The sequence below is a fragment of the Oncorhynchus nerka genome, linkage group LG7 (genome assembly GCF_034236695.1).
Source record: "Oncorhynchus nerka isolate Pitt River linkage group LG7, Oner_Uvic_2.0, whole genome shotgun sequence".
In the NCBI taxonomy this organism is placed as follows: domain Eukaryota; kingdom Metazoa; phylum Chordata; class Actinopteri; order Salmoniformes; family Salmonidae; genus Oncorhynchus; species Oncorhynchus nerka.
Genome location: NC_088402.1, coordinates 4,640,034 through 4,667,940, shown reverse-complemented (window position 1 = coordinate 4,667,940; position 27,907 = coordinate 4,640,034). Strand labels below are relative to the sequence as shown.

At 41.3% G+C, this 27,907-nt stretch overlaps 1 protein-coding gene across 1 annotated transcript in view; it reads left to right on the top strand.

Moving 5' to 3' along the window:
- Positions 1-27,907, top strand: part of csmd2 (CUB and Sushi multiple domains 2) — a 726,975-nt gene that overhangs the window by 422,447 nt on the left and 276,621 nt on the right. Inside the window, exons 8-9 of the mRNA XM_065020074.1 lie at positions 13,511-13,623; positions 25,358-25,435. Of these exons, the coding sequence (XP_064876146.1) occupies positions 13,511-13,623; positions 25,358-25,435 (191 nt within the window). The remainder of the gene's footprint in view (positions 1-13,510; positions 13,624-25,357; positions 25,436-27,907) is intronic.

The window sequence follows — 27,907 nt, the reverse complement described above, 5'->3', positions numbered from 1 at the left end:
GGCCTAACGAGGTAAAGAGATATGATACAGTTAGGTAGGGAACGGCCTAACGAGGTAAAGTTTGATACAGTTAGGTAGGGAACGGCCTAATGAGGTAAAGAGATATGATACAGTTAGGTAGGGAACGGCCTAACGAGGTAAAGAGATATGATACAGTTAGGTAGGGAACGGCCTAACGAGGTAAAGAGCTATGATACAGTTAGGTAGGGAACGGCCTAATGAGGTAAAGTTTGATACAGTTAGGTAGGGAACGGCCTAACGACGTAAAGAGATATGATACAGTAAGGTAGGGAACGGCCTAACGAGGTAAAGAGATATGATACAGTTAGGTAGGGAATGGCCTAACGAGGTAAGATATGATACAGTTAGGTAGGGAATGGCCTAACGAGGTAAGATATGATACAGTTAGGTAGGGAACGGCCTAACGAGGTAAAGTTTGATACAGTTAGGTAGGGAACGGCCTAACGAGGTAAAGTTTGATACAGTTAGGTAGGGAACGGCCTAATGAGGTAAAGTGATATGATACAGTTAGGTAGGGAATGGCCTAACGAGGTAAAGAGATATGATACAGTTAGGTAGGGAACGGCCTAACGAGGTAAAGAGCTATGATACAGTTAGGTAGGGAACGGCCTAATGAGGTAAAGTTTGATACAGTTAGGTAGGGAACGGCCTAACGAGGTAAAGAGATATGATACAGTTAGGTAGGGAACGGCCTAACGAGGTAAAGAGATATGATACACTTAGGTAGGGAACGGCCTAACGAGGTAAGATATGATACAGTTAGGTAGGGAACGGCCTAACGCGGTAAAGAGATATGATACAGTTAGGTAGGGAATGGCCTAACGAGGTAAAGAGATATGATACAGTTAGGTAGGGAAAGGCCTAACGAGGTAAAGTTTGATACAGTTAGGTAGGGAACGGCCTAACGAGGTAAAGAGATATGAAACAGTTAGGTAGGGAATGGCCTAACGAGGTAAAGTTTGATACAGTTAGGTAGGGAACGGCCTAATGAGGTAAAGAGATATTATACAGTTAGGTAGGGAATGGCCTAACGAGGTAAAGAGATATGATACAGTTAGGTAGGGAACGGCCTAACGAGGTAAAGTTTGATACAGTTAGGTAGGGAACGGCCTAATGAGGTAAAGAGATATGATACAGTTAGGTAGGGAACGGCCTAACGAGGTAAAGAGATATGATACAGTTAGGTAGGGAACGGCCTAACGAGGTAAAGAGCTATGATACAGTTAGGTAGGGAACGGCCTAATGAGGTAAAGAGATATGATACAGTTAGGTAGGGAACGGCCTAACGAGGTAAAGTTTGATACAGTTAGGTAGGGAACGGCCTAATGAGGTAAAGAGATATGATACAGTTAGGTAGGGAACGGCCTAACGAGGTAAAGAGATATGATACAGTTAGGTAGGGAACGGCCTAACGAGGTAAAGAGCTATGATACAGTTAGGTAGGGAACGGCCTAATGAGGTAAAGAGATATGATACAGTTAGGTAGGGAACGGCCTAACGAGGTAAAGAGATATGAAACAGTTAGGTAGGGAATGGCCTAACGAGGTAAAGTTTGATACAGTTAGGTAGGGAATGGCCTAACGAGGTAAAGAGATATGATACAGTTAGGTAGGGAACGGCCTAACGAGGTAAAGAGATATGATACAGTTAGGTAGGGAATGGCCTAACGAGGTAAAGTTTGATACAGTTAGGTAGGGAATGGCCTAACGAGGTAAAGAGATATGATACAGTTAGGTAGGGAACGGCCTAACAAGGTAAAGAGATATGATACAGTTAGGTAGGGAACGGCCTAACGAGGTAAAGAGATATGATACAGTTAGGTAGGGAATGGCCTAACGAGGTAAAGAGATATGATACAGTTAGGTAGGGAATGGCCTAACGAGGTAAAGAGATATGATACAGTTAGGTAGAGAATGGCCTAACGAGGTAAAGTTTGATACAGTTAGGTAGGGAACGGCCTAACGAGGTAAAGTGTGATACAGTTAGGTAGGGAATGGCCTAACGAGGTAAAGTTTCATACAGTTAGGTAGGGAACGGCCTAACGAGGTAAAGTTTGATACTGTGGTGACATGTTGTGGTGACATACTGTGGTGACATACTGTGGTGACATGTTGTGGTGACATGTTGTGGTGACATGTTGTGGTGACATGTTGTGGTGACATACTGTGGTGACATACTGTGGTGACATACTGTGGTGACATGTTGTGGTGACATGTTGTGGTGACATACTGTGGTGACATACTGTGGTGACATACTGTGGTGACATACTGTGGTGACATACTGTGGTGACATGTTGTGGTTACATACTGTGGTGACATGTTGTGGTAACATACTGTGGTGACATGTTGTGGTAACATACTGTGGTGACATGTTGTGGTGACATACACTGGTAACATACTGTGGTGACATACTGTGGTGACATACACTGGTAACATACTGTGGTGACATGTTGTGGTGACATACTGTGGTGACATACTGTGGTGACATACACTGGTAACATACTGTGGTGACATCTTGTGGTGACATACACTGGTAACATACTGTGGTGACATGTTGTGGTTACATGTTGTGGTGACATACTGTGGTAACATACTGTGGTGTGTTGACAATGGATGCCTGAGAACAATGTTCTTGCCTATATCTTCCCCCCTCTCTGTCTATCCTCGGAAACCTGATGAAAGGCGACAGCAGTGACGAGGGTATGGGAATATCATATTGAAAAGGCGAACCAGATTTTTCCAGAGAGGGTCCTGTTCAGACAGACAACTCTCCCAACAGACAAGTCAGAACGTCGCAATTCCTAACCAAAGTTTGCAGACAAAACCTTTGACTGTGGTTTTAGTAAAGATAGTTGATGCACTAGCGAAATGCAGTCATTAAAAATAACCTCTCTTTCATCTTGATATCTACATCCCCCCCGGTAACAAAATAGTAGCTGTCTCTCTCTACCGCTCTCCATCTCTCTCTCTCGCTCTCTCTCTGTCTCTATCGCTCTCTGTCTCTCTCTCTCGCTCTCCGTCTCTCTCTCTCTCTCACTCTCTCTCTCTGTCTCTCTCTCCGTCACTCTCTCTCTCTGTCTCTCTCTCCGTCTCTCTCGCTCTCCGTATCTCTCTCGCTCTCCGTATCTCTCTCTCGCTCCCCATCTCTCTCTCTTTCTCGCTCTCCATCTCTCTCTCTCTCTCTCTCTCGATCTCGCTCCCCATCTCTCTCTCGCTCTCCGTCTCGCTCTCGCTCACCATCTCTCTCTCTCTCGCTCCCCATCTCTCTCTCGCTCCCCATCTCTCTCTCTGTCTCTCTCGCTCCCCATCTCTCTCTCTTTCTCTCTCGCTCCCCATCTCTCTCTCGCTCCCCATCTCTCTCTCGCTCTCCGTCTCGCTCTCCGTCTCGCTCTCGCTCACCATCTCTCTCTCTCTCTCGCTCACCGTCTCTCTCTCTCACCATCTCTCTCTCTCTCTCGCTCACCGTCTCTCTCTCTCGATCTCGCTCCCCATCTCTCTCTCGCTCCCCATCTCTCTCTCGCTCTCCATCTCTCTCTCTCGCTCTCTGTCTCTCCTGCTCTCTCGCTCTCTGTCTCTCCTGCTCTCTCGCTCTCTGTCTCTCCTGCTCTCTCGCTCTCCATCTCTCTCTCGCTCTCCATCTCTCTCTCGCTCTTCATCTCTCTCTCTGTCTCTCTGTCTCTCCTGCTCTCTCGCTCTCCATCTCTCTCTCGCTCTCAATCTCTCTCTCGCTCTCCGTCTCGCTCTCGCTCACCATCTCTCTCTCAATTAAATTCAAAGGGCTTTTTTTATTGGTTTAGGAAACATTTTAAACATTGCCATAGCAAGTGAAATAAACAATAAAAATGTACAGTAAACATTACACACACAGATTCTTACAAAAGAATAAAGACAAATGTCATATTATGTCCTATATATAGTGTTGTAACGATGTTCAAATAGTTAAAGTACAAAAAGCAAAAAATAAAAATAAATGATTTATGGGTTGTATTTACAATGGTGTTTGTTCTTCCCTGGGGGCCCTTTTCCTGAGGCAAAAGGTCACAAATCTTGCTGCAGTGATGCACAATGTGGTATTTCACTCAATAGATATGGGAGTTTATCAAAATTAGATTGGTTTTGGAATTCTTTTCAGGTCTGTGTAAATCTGAGGGAAATAGTTGTCTCGAATCTGGTCATACATTGGGCAGGAGGTTAGGAAGTGCAGTTCAGTTTCCACCTGATTTTGTGGGCAGTGAGCACATAGCCTATCTTTCTCTTGAGAGCCAGGTCTGCCTACAGTGGCCTTTCTCAATAGCAAGGCTATGCTCACTGTGTCTGTACATAGTCAAAGCTTTCCTTAATTTTGGGTCAGTCACAGCAGTCATATATTCTGCTACTGTGTACTCTCTGATTAGAGCCAAATAGCATTCTAGTTTGCTTATTTCTTTCAAGTAATTATATTTTTGTTTCTCATGATTTGGTTGGGTCTAATTGTGTTGCTGTCCTGGGGCTCTGTAGGGTGTGTTTGTGTTTGTGAACAGAGCCCCAGGACCAGCTTGCTTAGGGGACTCTTCTCCAGGTTCATCTCTCTGTAGGTGATGACTTTGTTATGGAAGGTTTGGAAATCGCTTCCTTTTAGGTGGTTATAGAATTTAACGGCTCTTTTCTGGAGTTTGATCATTAGCGGGTGTCGACCTAATTCTGCTCTGCATGCATTATTTGGTGTTTCACGTTGTAAAATCTCTCTCTCTTTCTCTCAGCCATCTGTTTTGGTTTCAGCTTAAGCGATTAACGTTACAACAGCGAAGCACTGTTTCAGGGCTCACTTTAAAACTCCAGGCTTTGTCTTCATCAAAATACCAGCAAATGTTTTGCCCCAAAATCCCTGGGCTATGGAATGTCTACTTAAGGTATTTACATATACACATTCACACAGTAATAAACACAGAGGTTCACACACTCACACGCAGCTCTAAAGGGAAATCTGGGCCAGCAAGGCATCTCAGTCAGCTGAAAAAAAAATGTCATGAGTAGGCTGGCTGACTCAAACTAAATGATTCTGCTGCTCTGTCATTGGCTACTTTAATCTGCCATCATTGAAGTCATTTGAGGAGGGGAACAAGGCCGGATTGGCGTTCAGGAGAGAACCTCAGGACCAAACTCAATGAGGAGAAGAAACTAGCGTTTGTGGGCGTGGTGCAGGGTTTGGTTGGAGCAAGGAGTCTGGCAACTACATGAATGTGCATTAGCCTTACATAGCTTTATACAGTGTCTTGCAAAATTATTCATCCCCCTTGGCGTTTTTCCTATTTTGTTGCATTGCAACCTGTAATTTAAATAGATTTTTATTTGGATTTCATGTAATGGACACACACAAAATAGTTTAAATTGGTGATGTGAAGTGAAATGGAAAAAGTTACTTGTTTAAAAAAAATTACGGAAAAGTGTTGTGTGTGTGTATTCACCTCCTTTGCTAGCGTCACCATGAAGACCAAGGAGCTCTCCAAACAGGTCAGGGACAAAGTTGTGGAGAAGGACAGATCAGGTTGGGTTATAAACATCCCAGGGAGCACCATTAGATCCACTATTAAAAAATGGAAAGAATATGGCCCCACAACAAACCTGCCAAGTGAGGGCCGCCCACCAAAACTCAAGGACCAGGCAAGGAGGCCATTAATCAGAGAGGAAACAAAGAGACCAAAGATAAACCTGGAGTATCCATAGGACCATCTTAAATCAAATCAAATCTTATTGTATTTGTCACATACACATGGTTAGCAGATGTTAATGTGAGTGTAGCGAAATGCTTGTGCTTCTAGTTCCGACAATGCAGTAATAACCAACGAGTAATCCAACCTAAAAATTCCAAAACGACTACCTTATACACACAAGTGTAAAGGGATAAAGAATATGTACATAAAGATATATGAATGAGTGATGGTACAGAACGGCATAGGCAAGATGCAGTAGATGTATCGAGTACAGTATATACATATGAGATGAGTAATGTAAGGTATGTAAACAAAGTGGCATAGTTTAAAGTGGCTAGTGATACATGTATTACATAAAGATGGCAAGATGCAGTAGGATGGTATCGAGTACAGTATATACATATGAGATGAGTTATGTAGGGTATGTAAACATTATATTAAGTGGCATTGTTTAAAGTGGCTAGTGATACATTTTTTACATGTATGGCAGCAGCCACTCAATGTTAGTGGTGGCTGTTTAACAGTCTGATGGCCTTGAGATAGAAGCTGTTTTTCAGTCTCTGGGTCCCTGCTTTGATGCACCTGTACTGACCTCGCCTTCTGGATGATAGCGGGTTGAACAGGCAATGGCTCGGGTGGTTGTTGTCCTTGATGATCTATTTGAACTTCCTGTGACATCGGGTGGTGTAGGTGTCCTGGAGGGTAGGTAGTTTGCCCCCGGTGATGCGTTGTGCAGACCTCACTACCCTCTGGAGAGCCTTACGGTTGTGGGTGGAGCAGTTACCGTACCAGGTGGTGATACAGCCCGACAGGATGCTCTCGATTGTGCAACTGTAAAAGTTTGTGAGTCTTTTTTGGTGACAAGCCAAATTTCTTCAGCCTCCTGAGGTTGAAGAAACGCTGCTGCGCCTTCTTCACCACGCTGTGTGTGGGGGTGGACCAATTCAGTTTGTTCGTGATGTGTACGCCGAGGAACTTAAAACGTCCTAAAACGTTCTACCCTCTCCACTACTGTCCCATCGATGTGGATAGGGGGTGTTCCCTCTGCTGTTTCCTGAAGTCCACAATCATCTCTTTTGTTTTGTTGACATTGAGTGTGAGGTTATTTTCCTGACACCACACTCTGAGGGCCCTCACCTCCTCCCTGTAGGCCGTCTCGTCGTTGTTGGAAATCAAGCCTTTAAGCTGTACACTCCACAGAGCTGGGCTTTATGGAAGAGTGGCCAGAAAAAAAAGCTATTGTTTAAAGAAAATAATAAGCAAACACGTTTGATGTTCACCAAAATACATGTGGGATACTCCCCAAACATATGGAAGAAGGTACTCTGGTCAGATGAGACTAAAATGTAGCTTTTTGGCCGGAAGGAAAACGCTATGTCTGGCGCAAACCCAACACCCCTCATCACCCCGAGAACACTATACCTACAATGAAGCATGGTGGTGGCAGCATCGTGCTGTGGGGATGTTTTTCATCGACAGGGACTGGGAAACTGGTCAGAATTGAAGGAGTGATGGATGGCGCTAAATGCAGAGAAATTCTTGAGAGAGACCTGTTTCAGTCTTCCAGAGATTTAACCTCTTGCTCCTACCTGACACGCAGGCGTCCCATCTAGACATCTGGAAATGCAAATGCACTACGCTAAATGCTAATAGTCCTAGTTAAAACTCAAACGTTCATTAAAATACACATGCAGGGTAGTGAATTAAAGCTACACTCGTTGTGAATCCAGGCAACAAGTCAGATTTTTAAAATGCTTTTCGGCGAAAGCATGAGAAGCTATTATCTGATAGCATGTAACACCCCAAAAGACCCGCAGGGGACATAAACAAAATAATTAGCATAGTCGGCACTACACTAAACGCACCAATAAAATATAAAACATTCATTACCTTTGACCATCTTCTTTGTTGGCACTCCTAGATGTCCCATAAACATCACTATTGGGTCTTTTTTTCGTTTAAATCGGTCCATATATAGCCTAGATATCAATCTATGAAGACTGTAATCAAGGAAAAAAACATTGTTTTATAACGCAACGTCATTTTTTTAAATAAAAAAAGTTGACGATAAACTTTCACAAAACACTTCGAAATACTTTTGTAATGCAACTTTAGGTATTAGTAAACGTTAATAAGCGATCAAATTAATCACGAGACGAAGTATATTCTATAGGGGTACGTCTGGAAATAATGTCCGGGTAAATCTCAACCAAAATATCCGGTCGGAGACCTGAAGTAAAAGGCTGTCTCTTGTTCGTTTGACCAAGAAACAAAGACTAGGCAAATGACAAGACTGTTGACATCGTGTGGAAGCTGTAGGTATTGCAACCTCGGCCGCATTTATTGTGGTTCACCTTTATCAATCAGTTGAAGTCGCTCATGGATATATTTTTCCATTTTCAGTGATCAGATTTCCCTGCACTTTTCGATGAAACGCACGTTCTGTTATAGGCACAGCCGTGATTTAACCTGTTTTATAAACGTCTGAGTGTTTTCTATCCACACATACCAATCATATGCATATACTATATTCCTGGCATGAGTAGCAGGGCGCTGAAATGGTGCGCGATTTTTAACAGAATGTTCGAAAAAGTAAGCCCGAAGCTTAAGTGGTTTTAAGACTGGGACAGAGGTTCACCTTCCAGCAGGACAATGACCCGAAGCATACTGCTAAAGCAACACTCGAGTGGTTAAAGGGGAAACATTTAAATGTCTTGGAAAGGCCTAGTAAAAGCCCAGACCTCAATCCAAATGAGTATCTGTGTCTTGTATGACTCAAAGATTGCTGTACACCAGCAGAACCCCATCCAACTTGAAGGAGCTGGAGCAGTTTTGCCTTGAAGCATGGGAAAAATCCCAGTGGCTAGATGTGCCAAGCTTATAGAGACATGAGACTTGCAGCTGTAATTGCTGAAAAGGGTGGCTCTACAAAGTATTGACTTGGAGGGGGGGGTGAATAGTTATGCACGCTCAAGTTTTATTTTTTGTTGTCTTGTTTCTTATTTGTTTCACAAGAGAAAATATTTAGATTCTTCAATGTGGTAGGTATGTTGTGTAAATGAAAGTATACAAACCTCCAAAAAAATTCATTTTAATTCCAGGTTGTAAGGCAACAAAATAGGATCAAATCCAAGGGGGGTGAATACTTCCGGAAGTATTTACATAGCTTCAGCCTTACACAGCTTTATCACTACACAGCTTCACCCTTACATAGCTTTATCACTACACAGCTTCACCCTTACATAGCTTTATCACTACACAGCTTCACCCTTACATAGCTTTATCACTACACAGCTTCACCCTTACATAGCTTTATCACTACACAGCTTCACCCTTACATAGCTTTATCACTACACAGCTTCACCCTTACATAGCTTTATCACTACACAGCTTCACCCTTACATAGCTTTATCACTACACAGCTTCACCCTTACATAGCTTTATCACTACACAGCTTCACCCTTACATAGCTTTATCACTACACAGCTTCACCCTTACATAGCTTTATCACTACACAGCTTTATTTTTACACAGCTTTGTCATTACACAGTTTCATCCCTATGTAGCTTCATCCTTACACAGCTTTAAATTTACTTGGCTTTTTTTCCTACACAGCTTTATATTTAAACAGATTTCCCTACACAGCTGCATCACTACAGAGCTTTATCCTTAGAGAGCTTTATCCTAACAGGGCTTTATCCTAACAGAGCTTTATCCTAACAGGGCTTTATCCTAACAGAGCTTTATCCTAACAGAGCTTTATCCTAATAGAGCTTTATCCTAACAGGGCTTTATCCTTAGAGAGCTTTATCCTTAGAGAGCTTTATCCTAACAGGGCTTTATCCTAACAGAGCTTTATCCTAACAGAGCTTTATCCTAACAGGGCTTTATCCTAACAGAGCTTTATCCTAACAGAGCTTTATCCTAACAGAGCTTTATCCCTACACAGCTTTATCCCTACACAGCTTTATCACTACACAGCTTTATCCTCAGGGCTTTATCCTTAGAGAGCTTTATCCTAACAGGGCTTTATCCTTAGAGAGCTTTATCCTAACAGGGCTTTATCCTAACAGAGCTTTATCCTAACAGGGCTTTATCCCTACACAGCTTTATCCCTACACAGCTTTATCACTACACAGCTTTATCCTAACAGGGCTTTATCCTAACAGGGCTTTATCCTAACAGAGCTTTATCCTAACAGAGCTTTATCCTAACAGAGCTTTATACTAACAGAGCTTTATCCCTACACAGCTTTATCCTAACAGAGCTTTATCCTAACAGGGCTTTATCCTAACAGAGCTTTATCCTAACAGGGCTTTATCCTAACAGGGCTTTATCCTAACAGAGCTTTATCCCTACACAGCTTTATCCTAACAGAGCTTTATCCTAACAGGGCTTTATCCTAACAGGGCTTTATCCTAACAGAGCTTTATCCTAACAGGGCTTTATCCTAACAGGGCTTTATCCTAACAGGGCTTTATCCTAACAGAGCTTTATCCCTACACAGCTTTATCCTAACAGAGCTTTATCCTAACAGAGCTTTATCCCTACACAGCTTTATCCTAACAGAGCTTTATCCTAACAGGGCTTTATCCTAACAGAGCTTTATCCTAACAGAGCTTTATCCTAACAGAGCTTTATCCTAACAGGGCTTTATCCTAACAGAGCTTTATCCTAACAGAGCTTTATCCCTACACAGCTTTATCCTAACAGAGCTTTATCCTAACAGGGCTTTATCCTAACAGGGCTTTATCCTAACAGAGCTTTATCCTAACAGGGCTTTATCCTAACAGAGCTTTATCCTAACACAGCTTTATCCTAACAGAGCTTTATCCTAACAGAGCTTTATCCTAACAGAGCTTTATCCTAACAGGGCTTTATCCTAACAGAGCTTTATCCTAACAGAGCTTTATCCCTACACAGCTTTATCCTAACAGAGCTTTATCCTAACAGGGCTTTATCCTAACAGGGCTTTATCCTAACAGAGCTTTATCCTAACAGGGCTTTATCCTAACAGGGCTTTATCCTAACAGAGCTTTATCCCTACACAGCTTTATCCTAACAGAGCTTTATCCTAACAGGGCTTTATCCTAACAGGGCTTTATCCTAACAGAGCTTTATCCTAACAGGGCTTTATCCTAACAGGGCTTTATCCTAACAGAGCTTTATCCCTACACAGCTTTATCCTAACAGAGCTTTATCCTAACAGAGCTTTATCCTAACAGAGCTTTATCCTAACAGAGCTTTATCCTAACAGAGCTTTATCCCTACACAGCTTTATCCTAACAGAGCTTTATCCTAACAGGGCTTTATCCTAACAGAGCTTTATCCTAACAGGGCTTTATCCTAACAGGGCTTTATCCTAACAGGGCTTTATCCTAACAGAGCTTTATCCCTACACAGCTTTATCCTAACAGAGCTTTATCCTAACAGAGCTTTATCCCTACACAGCTTTATCCTAACAGAGCTTTATCCTAACAGGGCTTTATCCTAACAGAGCTTTATCCTAACAGAGCTTTATCCTAACAGAGCTTTATCCTAACAGGGCTTTATCCTAACAGAGCTTTATCCTAACAGAGCTTTATCCCTACACAGCTTTATCCCATGGCGTTGATACTGGTGCTGGCATTAATCTAAATGTTTACTTCCTTTTTATGACTATTGGGTGGTGGATTCCCAGAATGCCTCAGTGTTTGTGTTTTTGTGTGTTTATGTGTGTGAGAGCGCATGTGTGTGTGTGTGTGTGTGTGTGTGTGTGTGTGTGTTGTGTGTGTGTGTGTGTGTGTGTGTGTGTGTGTGTGTGTGTGTGTGTGTGTGTCCAGATATGCAGTAGAGTACTTTACCAGATCCTATATATTAGTATTGCTACAGTACTTTAGTAGATCCTATATACTGTAGTCTAGTCCCTACCGAGTGTGTTCATAGTGCTGTTGTTTCCTATTGTCAACAGTGTTTGATGAATATCATGGTGATAAAGTGTCTTTATATATTATGATTCACTGATAGTCTTTATTGGTGATCCAGCTCCTGCTATGAATGATTCAGTGTGGAATTAATACCAGATATTGCCATTCAGAACTAGCATGATTCAGTGTGGAATTAATACCAGATATTGCCATTCAGAACTAGCTTGATTCAGTGTGGAATTAATACCAGATATTGCCATTCAGAACTAGCATGATTCAGTGTGGAATTAATACCAGATATTGATTCATTCAGAACTAGAATGATTCAGTGTGGAATTAATACCAGATATTGATTCATTCAGAACTAGAATGATTCAGTGTGGAATTAATACCAGATATTGATTCCATTCAGAACTAGAATGATTCAGTGTGGAATTAATACCAGATATTGATTCATTCAGAACTAGAATGATTCAGTGTGGAATTAATACCAGATATTGATTCATTCAGATCTAGAATGATTCAGTGTGGAATTAATACCAGATATTGCCATTCAGAACTAGAATGATTCAGTGTGGAATTAATACCAGATATTGATTCATTCAGAACTAGAATGATTCAGTGTGGAATTAATACCAGATATTGATTCATTCAGAACTAGAATGATTCAGTGTGGAATTAATACCAGATATTGATTCATTCAGATCTAGAATGATTCAGTGTGGAATTAATACCAGATATTGCCATTCAGAACTAGAATGATTCAGTGTGGAATTAATACCAGATATTGATTCATTCAGATCTAGAATGATTCAGTGTGGAATTAATACCAGATATTGCCATTCAGAACTAGAATGATTCAGTGTGGAATTAATACCAGATATTGCCATTCAGAACTAGCATATTTTGAAGGGCTTTTAGAGGTTTCACAGTTGCAATTGTTGTGTTATGGTTTGGTTCTTGGAGAAATATTAATGGAGTTCTTCCTGGTATGAATCATCTAAGTTTATAGTTGGAATAACTGTGGTTGTTTTCTAGCTGCCCTTTGAAATGTTTGTAGTTCTGAGGCTGAAACACTTAACGTGTGTAACTGTACATTGAACATTTTGTTTGAACTCAAACTATTTTTCCTCTCCTCTCCTCTCCTCTCCTCTCCTCTCCTCTCCTCTCCTCTCCTCTCCTCTCCTCTCCTCTCCTCTCCTCTCCTCTCCTCTCCTCTCCTCTCCTCCCCTCCCCCTCCCCTCCCCTCCCCTCCCCTCCCCTCCCCTCCCCTCTCCTCTCCTCTCCTCTCCTCTCCTCTCCTCTCCTCTCCTCTCCTCTCCTCTCCTCTCCTCCTCCTCCCCTCCCCCCCCTCCCCTCCCCTCCCCTCCCTCCCTCTCCTCTCCTCTCCTCTCCTCTACTCTACTCTACTCTACTCTACTCTACTCTACTCTACTCTCCTCTCCTCTCCCTCTCCTCTCCTCTCCTCTCCTCTCCTCTCCCTCTCCTCTCTCCTCTCCTCTCCTCTCCTCTCCTCTCCTCTCCTCTCCTCTCCTCTCCTCCCCTCTCCTCCCCTCTCCTCTCCCCTCCTCCCTCTCTCCTCTCCTCTCCCTCCCCTCTCCTCTCCTCTCCCTCTCCTCTCCTCTCCCCTCCCCTCTCCTCTCCTCTCCTCTCCTCTCCTCTCCTCTCCTCTCCTCTCCTCTCCTCTCCTCTCTGTGTAACTGTACATTAAATTGCCTCTCCTCTCCTCTCCTCTCCTCTCCTCTCCTCTCCTCTCCTCTACTCTACTCTACTCTACTCTACTCTACTCTACTCTACTCTACTCTACTCTACTCTACTCTACTCTACTCTACTCTCCTCTCCTCTCCTCTTGGTGTAACTGTACATTAAACTGTCTCTCCTCTCCTCTCTTCAGGTTCACTGGTCCTAATCTGCCATCTCCCGTCCTCAGCAGTAAGAACTGGCTACGACTACACTTTACCTCTGATGGAAACCACAAGCTGAGGGGCTTCAGTGCCCAGTACCAAGGTATGATGCACACGGACACATGTAGACACACACACACACACACACAAGCAGGAACATGTACACATTCACACACGTCCCCAGGCTCATCACTCAGAGGGTCATAGTTCAGGGCTGAAAACAGATGAACAGGAAAATGGATTAGTGTGTCCAAATGCAATATACAAACCTCAATCTCATCTAATCTCACCTCCACTCTTCCTCCCATCTTCTCACAGATCAAAACAAGGGATGAGGGAGAGAGTGGAAGTGTGTGCGAGAGAGAGAGAGAGAGAGAGAGAGAGAGAGAGAGAGAGGATGAGAGAGACACAGAGAGAAAGAGACACAGAGAGAAAGAGACAGAGAGAGAGACACAGAGAGAGAGACACAGAGAGAGAGACACAGAGAGAGAGGAAGACGGAGAGACACAGAGAGAGAGGAAGACAGAGAGAGGAAGACAGAGAGAGGGAGACAGAGAGAGAGAGAGACAGACAGAGAGAGAAGAAGAGGGAGACAGAGAGAGAAGAAGAGGGAGACAGAGAGAGGAAGAGAGAGAGAGAGAGAGAAGAAGAGGGAGACAGAGAGAGGAAGAGGGAGACAGAGAGAGAAGAAGAGGGAGACAGAGAGAGGAAAAGGGAGACAGAGAGAGGAAGAGGGAGACAGAGAGAGGAAGAGGGAGACAGAGAGAGAAGAAGAGGGAGACAGAGAGAGGAAGAGGGAGACAGAGAGAAGAAGAGAAGACAGAGAGAGGAAGAGAGAGAGAGAAGAAGAGGGAGACAGAGGAGTGGAAAATAGGATTACAGGTCCTGTGTTAGATAAATGTATTCAGCGGGTGGTTCTAATCCTGAATGCTGATTGGTTAAACATTCCGGCCGGTGTCTATTCCACAAGTTGCCACCGGCTAAGTCTATGAAGTTAAAATGCCTATTTACTCTGTTCCATCTGACTGTGCATTCCACTCTCTCTTCAGCCCAGCCAGGCAATTTATAAACTTGATCTCCACTATAAAAAGCATCTAGACATTATCTCACATGTCTTTAAGACTAACATTTAGTTTTCAACAGCGGAGATTTTTATAAACCTTGCTGTCTGTCTCTCCGACATTTCCAACGTTGTTACAATATTCAGATATGATCACTAGCTGTCCCATAATGATGAACGTGCCGGGACGAGACAGATAGGCAGCGTTTCTCAGCCAGTCAAAATCATGAATCAGTTGGCATAATTTGTATGGATACATACACAAAGGTAAAATGAAAAGTTAAAATGAAACCAGGTGTTAGTTAGTCTGCAGTCTTTCCAGCTTCAGTTTGTTGTGATTGTGTTAGCTGTGTTGTCTAGCTCCTCTGTCCTAACGAGAGAACACATTATCTCTGCCAGGTGAAATCACTCCTCATTAGCTCCTTCTTATGGATGTATCCAAATAAATGTCACTAGAAAAACAGCTTGAACAAATGCAAATGCAGCTGCCGTTGTTATTCTGGCTGCACTGTTTGACGTGACTGTAAGTTAGCCGTAGTTGGCTAGCTAGCAAGGGATTAGAACGTTGACAGCCAATGGGAAGGGATTAGAATGTTGACAGCCAATGGGAAGGGATTAGAACGTTGACAGCCAATGGGAAGGGATTAGAACGTTGACAGCCAATGGGAAGGGATTAGAACGTTGACAGCGAATGGGAAGGGATTAGAACATTGACAGCCAATGGGAAGGGATTAGAACGTTGACAGCCAATGGGAAGGGATTAGAACGTTGACAGCCAATGGAATATTTAGAAGGAACTTCCATAGACACAGAACAAAAAAGACTGAACTACTGGGTCATTGCAAAAAAAACAAGGAAGCTGGTGACTCATATCTCCCTCACTAACTGTAAGCACCAGCTGTCAGAGCAGCTCACAGATCACTGCACCTGTACATAGCCCATCTGTACATAGCCCACCCAACTACATCATCCCCATACTGTTTTTTTATTTGTTACTCCTTCGCAACCCAGTATCTCTACTTGCACAGTCATCTTCTGCACATCTATCACTCCGGTGTTTAATTGCTAATTTGTAATTACTTCGCCACAATGGACTATTTATTGCCTTACCTCCCTTATCTTACCTCATTTACACACACTGTATATAGATTTTTTTCTATTATGACTGTATGTTTGTTTATCCCATGTGTCACTCTGTGTCGTTGGTTGTGTCGAACTGCTTTGCTTTATCTTGGCCAGGTCGCAGTTGTAAATGAGAACTTGTTCTCAACTGGCCCTACCTTGGTTAAATAAAGGTGTTCTCAACTAGCCTACCTTGGTTAAATAAAGGTGTTCTCAACTAGCCTACCTGGTTAAATAAAGGTGTTCTCAACTGGCCTACCTGGTTAAATAAAGGTGTTCTCAACTAGCCTACCTGGTTAAATAAAGGTGTTCTCAACTAGCCTACCTGGTTAAATAAAGGTGTTCTCAACTAGCCTACCTGGTTAAATAAAGGTGTTCTCAACTAGCCTACCTGGTTAAATAAAGGTGTTCTCAACTAGCCCTACCTTGGTTAAATAAAGGTGTTCTCAACTAGCCTACCTGGTTAAATAAAGGTGTTCTCAACTAGCCTACCTGGTTAAATAAAGGTGTTCTCAACTAGCCTACCTGGTTAAATAAAGGTGTTCTCAACTAGCCTACCTGGTTAAATAAAGGTGTTCTCAACTAGCCTACCTGGTTAAATAAAGGTGTTCTCAACTAGCCTACCTGGTTAAATAAAGGTGTTCTCAACTAGCCTACCTGGTTAAATAAAGGTGTTCTCAACTAGCCTACCTGGTTAAATAAAGGTGTTCTCAACTAGCCCTACCTGGTTAAATAAAGGTGTTCTCAACTAGCCTACCTGGTTAAATAAAGGTGTTCTCAACTAGCCTACCTGGTTAAATAAAGGTGTTCTCAACTAGCCTACCTGGTTAAATAAAGGTGTTCTCAACTAGCCTACCTGGTTAAATAAAGGTGTTCTCAACTAGCCTACCTGGTTAAATAAAGGTGTTCTCAACTAGCCTACCTGGTTAAATAAAGGTGTTCTCAACTAGCCTACCTGGTTAAATAAAGGTGTTCTCAACTGGCCCTACCTGGTTAAATAAAGGTGTTCTCAACTGGCCTACCTGGTTAAATAAAGGTGTTCTCAACTGGCCTACCTGGTTAAATAAAGGTGTTCTCAACTAGCCTACCTGGTTAAATAAAGGTGTTCTCAACTAGCCTACCTTGGTTAAATAAAGGTGTTCTCAACTGGCCCTACCTGGTTAAATAAAGGTGTTCTCAACTGGCCCTACCTGGTTAAATAAAGGTGTTCTCAACTAGCCTACCTGGTTAAATAAAGGTGTTCTCAACTAGCCTACCTGGTTAAATAAAGGTGTTCTCAACTAGCCTACCTGGTTAAATAAAGGTGAAATAAATCAAATTTAAAAAAAGGTCTCTGTTAACCGAATAGATAGAATGAACGACCAATCCGGTTTGGGTAGCAACCCTAGATTTTTGTCAGGACTATATCTTGTGGAAGGATGAAATAGTATGAATGAATAAATAACAAAATAATCAAATTAACGTTGTTAATGAAAATATGTCAGTCATTGTTTGATCATGTTGATAACCAGTTGTATAAAAGTGATGATGTCCTTGAAGCCGGGGTTTGGAGGACATATTGGACTGTTTGCCGGCCCCCGACAACACCCCAATATATCCCACGAACACGGTTGTCTCAGGCATTATCACTTAAATATAATCCATTAGTGAAATCAGAGAGAGGAGGAGGACTAAGACTTTAATTAGATTAACGAATGGCCTCCTCTCACCATCCCCTCACATATTATCCTTTCACACGGTCCTCGATGGACACAGCTCATTTCAAATGAGTAACATTTTATAGTGTCCTCATCTTCTCTCAACTCCTCTCTCACATTTATATCTGTCTCTCTCTCAGTTTCCTCTCAACATGTCTGTCTCTCTCCCTCTATATGTCTGTCTCTCTCCCTCTACATGTCTGTCTCTCTCCCTCTACATGTCTGTCTCTCTCCCTCTACATGTCTGTCTCTCTCTGTGTTGTCTCTCACCCCCTCTACATGTCTGTCTCTCTCCCTCTACATGTCTGTCTCTCTCTCTGTTGTCTCTCTCCCCCTCTACATGTCTGTCTCTCTGTCTGTTGTCTCTCTCCCCCTCTACATGTCTGTCTCTCTCTCTGTTGTCTCTCTCCCCCTCTACATGTCTGTCTCTCTCTCTGTTGTCTCTCTCCCTCTACATGTCTGTCTCTCTCTCTGTCTCTCTCCCCCTCTACATGTCTGTCTCTCTCTCTGTCTCTCTCCCCCTCTACATGTCTGTCTCTCTCTCTGTTGTCTCTCTCCCTCTACATGTCTGTCTCTCTCTCTCTCTCCCCCTCTACATGTCTGTCTCTCTCCTTCTACATGTCTGTCTCTCTCTCTGTCTGTCTCCCCCTCTACATGTCTGTCTCTCTCTCTGTTGTCTCTCTCCCTCTACATGTCTGTCTCTCTCTCTCCGATCCACTCATCTCCTTTTCTCACAATGCACCTTCATATCTCTATTTTAACAAACCTAACTTATTGGTAAATCTCAGCACAGGCCTTAGTGCTAAAGGTTCAAGGGTGTGTCAGGAATATTGTTGCTATTTTCACTGTTACAATTATCGGTGCCCTTGTTGCCGTTGGCGCGAAAGGGGCTGGGCTTGAATGTGGGTGTGTCGAAGCCAATCAGAACATGCTCCATGGTGTTCACAGTCTTTTATGTCTTGGAATGGACTCCATTTCAAATGTTAGTCTGTTATAGTTTGTTAATAAATGACTTACAGAAACTAATTGACAAAAATGTAGCCATATATATTTGCTAAACACATTATGTTGAATCCATTTGCAGTCCACATTGTTCTAAGTAATTGGATATCTTCAATAGCATTCACACTGATATAGGGTCTAGGTCTACTGTAAATTACATTATGGCGGGGCATAGACATGCCACACATTGTCAATAAGCAATATTATAATTATTGATAAAGGCTTAAAAAGAGAACAAATAAATATATATATATATCAAATTCTAAACAAACTGAAACAGCAACTTATTTTAAAAAGGATATGTCACACTTACAAGCACCATCATTTATCCCCATAGTTAAAACAACGAAGATCCAGACTTTTTCACAGTAGCTGGACAAAGATCCACTACAAAGAGAAAGGGAGAATGTCCACCGTTATACTGCCCCCTAGTGACTGCGGAACGTATTCCCCTAGACCTTTTCCATATTTTCTTTTACGTTACTAAAATGGATTATCTAAAGAAATACTCAGCAATCTACATCATAATGCCAGAGTTACAGTGGGGAAAAAAAGTATTTAGTCAGCCACCAATTGTGCAAGTTCCCCCACTTAAAAAGATGAGAGAGGCCTGTAATTTTCATCATAGGTACACTTCAATTATGACAGACAAATTGAGGAAAACAAATCCAGAGAATCACATTGTAGGATTTTTAATTTATTCATTTGCAAATTATGGTATTGTGTATCAATAGTAAAAAAAATATATTATGTTTTAATGTTTCTGAAATACAAAGTATACAGGCACCAGAAGCACAATAGTCTACCCTTGTCCCATGTTCATATGGTCAATGTGCGATGGCTGGATAGGCTGAGTTTCTTCTGTCACAATTCATACCATAACCAACTATGTTACTGATGAAAAAACAGTTTTGATTGGTATTCAATATCCCTATCAGACTGGTCTTAATATTAATATTCCTATCAGACTGGTCTTAATATTCCTATCAGACTGGTCTAAATATTAATATTCCTATCAGACTGGTCTTAATATTCCTATCAGACTGGTCTTAATATTCCTATCAGACTGGTCTTAATATTAATATTCCTATCAGACTGGTCTTAATATTAATATTCCTATCAGACTGGTCTTAATATTCCTATCAGACTGGTCTTAATATTAATATTCCTATCAGACTGGTCTAAATATTAATATTCCTATCAGACTGGTCTTAATATTCCTATCAGACTGGTCTTAATATTCCTATCAGACTGGTCTTAATATTCCTATCAGACTGGTCTTAATATTAATATTCATATCAGACTGGTCTTAATATTAATATTCCTATCAGACTGGTCTAAATATTAATATTCCTATCAGACTGGTCTAAATATTCCTATCTGGCTGGTCTTAATATTCCTATCAGACTGGTCTTAATATTAATATTCCTATCAGACTGGTCTAAATATTCCTATCTGGCTGGTCTTAATATTCCTATCAGACTGGTCTTAATATTAATATTCCTATCAGACTGGTCTAAATATTCCTATCTGGCTGGTCTTAATATTCCTATCAGACTGGTCTTAATATGAATATTCCTATCAGACTGGTCTTAATATTAATATTCATATCAGACTGGTCTTAATATTAATATTCCTATCAGACTGGTCTAAATATTCCTATCTGGCTGGTCTTAATATTCCTATCAGACTGGTCTTAATATTCCTATCTGGCTGGTCTTAATATTCCTATCAGACTGGTCTTAATATTAATATTCCTATCAGACTGGTCTAAATATTCCTTTCAGACTGGTCTAAATATTCCTATCAGACTGGTTTTAATATTAATATTCATATCAGACTGGTCTTAATATTCCTATCTGGCTGGTCTTAATATTCCTATCAGACTGGTTTTAATATTAATATTCCTATCAGACTGGTCTTAATATGAATATTCCTATCAGACTGGTCGTAATATTAATATTCCTATCATACTGGTCTTAATATTAATATTCCTATCAGACTGGTCTTAATATCCCTATCAGACTGGTCTTAATATTCCTATCAGACTGGTCTTAATATCCCTATCAGACTGGTCTTAACAATTCCTATCAGACTGGTCTTAATATTAATATTCATATCAGACTGGTCTTAAATATTCCTATCAGACTGGTCTTAATATTCCTATCAGACTGGTCTTAATATTCCTATCAGACTGGTCTTAATATTCCTATCAGACTGGTCTTAATATTCCTATCAGACTGGTCTTAATATTCCTATCAGACTGGTCTTAATATTCCTATCAGACTGTTCTTAATATTCCTATCAGACTGGTCTTAATATTCCTATCAGACTGGTCTTAATATTCCTATCAGACTGGTCTTAATATTAATATTCCTATCAGACTGGTCTAAATATTCCTTTCAGACTGGTCTAAATATTCCTATCAGACTGGTTTTAATATTAATATTCATATCAGACTGGTCTTAATATTCCTATCAGACTGGTCTTAATATTCCTATCAGACTGGTCTTAATATTCCTATCAGACTGGTCTTAATATTCCTATCAGACTGGTCTTAATATTCCTAACAGACTGGTCTTAATATTAATATTCCTATCAGACTGGTCTTAATATTCCTATCAGACTGGTCTAAATATTCCTATCAGACTGGTCTTAATATTAATATTCCTATCAGACGGGTCTTAATATTCCTATCAGACTGGTCTTAATATTAATATTCCTATCAGACTGGTCTAAATATTCCTTTCAGACTGGTCTAAATATTAATATTCCTATCAGACTGGTCTTAATATTCCTATCAGACTGGTCTAAATATTCCTATCAGACTGGTCTTAATATTAATATTCCTATCAGACTGGTCTTAATATTAATATTCCTATCAGACTGTTCTTAATATTCCTATCAGACTGTTCTTAATATTCCTATCAGACTGGTCTTAATATTCCTATCAGACTGGTCTTAATATTCCTAACAGACTGGTCTTAATATTAATATTCCTTTCAGACTGGTCTAAATATTCCTATCAGACTGGACTTAATATTAATATTCCTATCAGACTGGTCTAAATATTCCTTTCAGACTGGTCTTAATATTCCCAGCAGACTGGTCTTAATATTAATATTCCTATCAGACTGGTCTTAATATTCCTATCAGACTGGTTTTAATATTCCTATCAGACTGGTCTTTATATTCCTATCAGACTGGTCTTTATATTCCTATCAGACTGGTCTTAACAATTCCTATCAGACTGGTCTTAAATATTCCTATCAGACTGGTCTTAATATTCCCAGCAGACTGGTCTTAATATTAATATTCCTATCAGACTGGTCTTAATATTCCCAGCAGACTGGTCTTAATATTAATATTCCTATCAGACTGGTCTTTATATTCCTTTCAGACTGGTCTAAATATTAATATTCCTATCAGACTGGTCTTAATATTAATATTCCTATCAGACTGGTCTTAATATTAATATTCCTATCAGACTGGTCTTAATATTAATATTCCTATCAGACTGGTCTTTATATTCCTTTCAGACTGGTCTAAATATTAATATTCCTATCAGACTGGTCTTAATATTAATATTCCTATCAGACTGGTCTTTATATTCCTTTCAGACTGGTCTAAATATTAATATTCCTATCAGACTGGTCTTTATATTCCTTTCAGACTGGTCTTAATATTAATATTCCTATCAGACTGGTCTTAATATTAATATTCCTATCAGACTGGTCTTAATATTAATATTCCTATCAGACTGGTCTTAATATTAATATTCCTATCAGACTGGTCTTTATATTCCTTTCAGACTGGTCTAAATATTCCTATCAGACTGGTCTTTATATTCCTTTCAGACTGGTCTAAATATTCCTATCAGACTGGTCTTAATATTCCCAGCAGACTGGTCTTAATATTAATATTCCTATCAGACTGGTCTTAATATTCCTATCAGACTGGTTTTAATATTCCTATCAGACTGGTCTTTATATTCCTATCAGACTGGTCTTTATATTCCTATCAGACTGGTCTTAACAATTCCTATCAGACTGGTCTTAAATATTCCTATCAGACTGGTCTTAATATTCCCAGCAGACTGGTCTTAATATTAATATTCCTATCAGACTGGTCTTAATATTAATATTCCTATCAGACTGGTCTTTATATTCCTTTCAGACTGGTCTAAATATTAATATTCCTATCAGACTGGTCTTAATATTCCTATCAGACTGGTCTTTATATTCCTATCAGACTGGTCGTAATATTAATATTCCTATCAGACTGGTCTTAATATTCCTATCAGACTGGTCTAAATATTCCTATCAGACTGGTCTTAATATTCCTATCAGACTGGTCTTAACAATTCCTATCAGACTGGTCTTAATATTCCTATCAGAATGGTCTTAATATCCCTATCAGACTGGTCTTAACAATTCCTATCAGACTGGTCTTAATATTCCTATCAGACTGGTCTTTATATTCCTATCAGACTGGTCTTTATATTCCTATCAGACTGGTCTTAACAATTCCTATCAGACTGGTCTTAAATATTCCTATCAGACTGGTCTTAATATTCATATCAGACTGGTCTTTATATTCCCATCAGACTGGTCTAAATATTCCTATCAGACTGGTCGTAATATTAATATTCATATCAGACTGGTCTAAATATTCCTATCAGACTGGTCGTAATATTAATATTCATATCAGACTGGTCTTTATATTCCCATCAGACTGGTCTAAATATTCCTATCAAACTGGTCTTAATATTCCTATCAGACTGGTCTTAATATTAATATTCCTATCAGACTGTTCTTAATATTCCTATCAGACTGGTCTTAATATTCCTATCAGACTGGTCTTTACTACTCCTATCAGACTGGTCTTAATATTCCTATCAGACTGGTCTTTAATATTAATATTCCTATCAGACTGGTCTTAATATTCCTATCAGGCTGGTCTTAATATTCCTATCAACTGGTCTTTACTACTCCTATCAGACTGGTCTTAATATTCCAATCAGACTGGTCTTAACTACTCCTATCAGACTGGTCTTAGAGGTGAAGGTTGAGAGCCATGCATCCTCTGAAACAGGACTCTGCCGAACCGATTTTACACAACAAAAATTGCAAACTAACTTTCGTTTGACACTAGAGCCTCTTTAATTAACGCCAGACGAAGACAGAGCCATTAAGATTGAAGTGTAGTTTGGCACAAAGGCACAAGGCTTTGATCATTTAATAGTGACTGAAAATACTCATGTTTATTACCCAACAAGAACTATTAGCTGTTGTTGAGATATGAAATAATCAAGTTGTGTTTGTGAGAATGATGAGTGTGTTTGTCAGATATTTTAATAAAACAATCCATCTAAATATCCCTCAAATGACTTCCCCCTTGCAGTGAAGACTGTACACATCTATGTCATACCATTGAACCCCAGAAAGAGTAGTTGCTACGCCTGCTGCAGCTGCTGTGGATCCTGATAAACCATTAAATACTAACACTATCTCATTTGGATATCAGCAGTTCATTGTGCCCACTCTGAATTTACCACAATGTACCACCCATACAAAGTCTAGAAGTAGATATATTATATTCATTCACATCACATTCAATGTTTTTAAATTAAATATTAGTTTACTGAGGAAGCCGTACGCTGCCTACAGAATCCATGCAGGAAATCAAGGGACGTCGGGGAGGCAAAATGTAGCTGGTGTGCAGAGGAGAGTGAAGCTATAAACGTACAGAGTTACCGCCCTGGACAGAATCACAAGATAAAGTGAGAGTATGATTTCCGTCCTGTTGTGTTTCCCCAACGGGATCGTAGGAACCAGACAGTGTTAACAACTAATACAGAACCATCTCTCAGTGGATCTTATGACAGAGGACCCAGACAGTGTTGTAGACTGAAACAGTATCATGCCAAAGCCAACCTGCTCAGCTGTGTGTGTGTGTGTGTGTGTGTGTGTGTGTGTGTGTGTGTGTGTGTGTGTGTGTGTGTGTGTGTGTGTGTGTGTGTGTGTGTGTGTGTGTGTGTGTGTGTGTGTGCTCTTACAGTACTGATTAAACAGGTAACCTGACTGTACATTATCCTCTGGTCTCTACAGTACTGACTGTACATTATCCTCTGGTCTCTACAGTACTGATTAAACAGGGAACATGACTGTACATTATCCTCTGGTCTCTACAGTCCTGATTAAACAGGGAACATGACTGTACATTATCCTCTGGTCTCTACAGTACTGACTGTACATTATCATCTGGTCTCTACAGTCCTGATTAAACAGGGAACATGACTGTACATTATCCTCTGGTCTCTACAGTACTGACTGTACATTATCCTCTGGTCTCTACAGTACTGACTGTACATTATCCTCTGGTCTCTACAGTCCTGATTAAACAGGTAACCTGACTGTATATTATCCTCTGGTCTCTACAGTACTGACTGTACATTATCCTCTGGTCTCTACAGTCCTGATTAAACAGGGAACATGACTGTACATTATCCTCTGGTCTCTACAGTACTGACTGTACATTATCCTCTGGTCTCTACAGTCCTGATTAAACAGGGAACATGACTGTACATTATCCTCTGGTCTCTACAGTACTGACTGTACATTATCCTCTGGTCTCTACAGTACTGACTGTACATTATCCTCTGGTCTCTACAGTACTGACTGTACATTATCCTCTGGTCTCTACAGTCCTGATTAAACAGGTAACCTGACTGTATATTATCCTCTGGTCTCTACGGTACTGACTGTACATTATCCTCTGGTCTCTACAGTACTGACTGTACATTATCCGCTGGTCTCTACAGTCCTGATTAAACAGGGAACATGACTGTACATTATCCTCTGGTCTCTACAGTACTGACTGTACATTATCCTCTGGTCTCTACAGTACTGATTAAACAGGTAACCTGACTGTACATTATCCTCTGGTCTCCACAGTGAAGAAGATGACAGAGCTAAAGTCCAGAGGAGTCAAGATGATGCCCAGTAAAGACAATCATCACAAGATATCAGTGTGTAAGTAGTGCTCCTGGCTGTTATACACGTAAGAATATTCTAAGATAAATACACAACGCAGAGGTCAAGAGGGAATTAACGGTCAGTGGAAATAGTTGTTTGTCTGTAATGGGGAACTGATGATTCATGGGGAACTGATGATTCATGGGGAACTGATGATTCATGGGGGGGAACTGGGGATTCATGGGGAACTGATAATTAATGGGGAACTGATGATTCATGGGGACCTGATGATTCATGGGGACCTGGTGATTCATGGGGACCTGATGATTCATGGGGAACTGATGATTCATGGGGACCTGATGATTCAAGGGGAACTGATGATTCATGGGGAACTGATAATTCATGGGGACCTGATGATTCATGGGGAACTGATGATTCATGGGGAACTGATGATTCATGGGGACCTGATGATTCATGGGGATCTGATGATTCATGGGGACCTGATGATTCATGGGGAACTGATGATTCATGGGGAACTGATCATTCATGGGGACCTGATGATTCATGGGGACCTGATGATTCATGGGGAACTGATGATTCATGGGGACCTGATGATTCATGGGGAACTGATGATTCATGGGGAAGTGATGATTCATGGGGAGAACTGGTGATTCATAGAGAACTGATGATTCATGGGGACCTGATGATTCATGGGGACCTGATGATTCATGGGGAACTGATGATTCATGGGGGGGAACTGATGATTCATGGAGGGGAACTGATGATTCATGGAGGGGAACTGATGATTCAAGGGGGACTGGTGATTCATGGGGGAACTGATGATTCATGGGGGAACTGATGATTCATGGAGGGAACTGATGATTCATGGAGGGGAACTGACGATTCATGGAGGGGAACTGATGATTCATGGAGGGGAACTGGTGATTAATGGGGGGAACTGATGATTCATGGAGGGGAACTGATGATTCATGGAGGGGAACTGATGATTCATGGGGGGGACTGGTGATTCATGGAGGGGAACTGATGATTCATGGAGGGGAACTGATGATTCATGGGGGGGAACTGATGATTCATGGAGGGGAACTGATGATTCATGGGGGGGAACTGGTGATTCGTGGAGGGGAACTGATGATTCATGGAGGGGAACTGATGATTCATGGAGGGGAACTGATGATTCATGGAGGGGAACTGATGATTCATGGAGGGGAACTGATGATTCATGGAGGGGAACTGGTAATTCATGGGGGGGAACTGGTAATTCATGGGGGGGAACTGATGATTCATGGAGGGGAACTGATGATTCATGGAGGGGAACTGATGATTCATGGAGGGGAACTGATGATTCATGGAGGGGAACTGATGATTCATGGAGCGGGGACATTGGAGTGGTTTCAGTCCGGGACTCATAGCTACATGTGGCAAGTTCTCATTGGTCCAAATTGTCTATACATTGAGCCTGAAACGGGACAATTGGTATTTTGCCATTTGCCCAATTTTATTGCAAATAATTCTAATTGGTCAACCACAGGCTGGGCTTGGGTATAAACTACATCCTGCCTCTTTGTTCAGTGGAGAGAATCACTGAGGACAGGGAAGAATAAACATCTACCATCTACTTTCCAGCATAACAACTATGATACGTTCTCTTTGAATAAACATATTGTTCTCCCCCTGATTTGCTTTGGGTTTCTGTATTATTAAACAATAACATCAACTGCTAACGATAGTCTTATTACCACACCAATACGTGTGGAAGTCGAGTTCCCACTTGTTGTACACTTGTTGATGTACACCTTTCGAATTCTCTTCTACAACAGTTTTTCTGCAAAGTCACACAACGGGTTCCTCTCTCTGTTCCCAGTGGTGGAACGGGACAGAGAGAGGGATAAATGATTGTCTAAAACAGAGGGAAGGATACATGAGTGTCGAAACAGAGGGAAGAGATTTAAGGATTGTAAAGAAATCGGTGTGTAGCGGGTCTGACGAAGTCAGGCGCAGGACACAGAACTGAGTGTAACTTTACTCAAAGTAAAGATGTGTTTCCCACTGGGAAACACACCAGCTCACAGAGGTACTGACCACTTCACAACGAATAAACATGCACAACAACCATGTGGGAAAACAGAGAGTTAAATAATGAACATGTCATTTGGGGGAATTGAAACCAGGTGTGTAAAACAAATGGAAAATGAAAAGTGGATCGCCGATGGCTAGAAGACCGGTGACGTTGATCGCCGAAGGCTAGAAGACCGATGACGTTGATCGCCGATGGCTAGAAGACCGGTGGCGTTGATCGCCGATGGCTAGAAGACCGGTGACGTTGATCGCCGATGGCTAGAAGACCGGTGACGTTGATCGCCGACGGCTAGAAAACCGGTGACGTTGATCGCCGATGGCTAGAAAACCAGTGACGTTGATCGCCGATGGCTTGAAGACCGGTGACGTTGATCGCCGATGGCTAGAAGACCGGTGACGTTGATCGCCCGAACAAGGAGAGGGACCGACTTC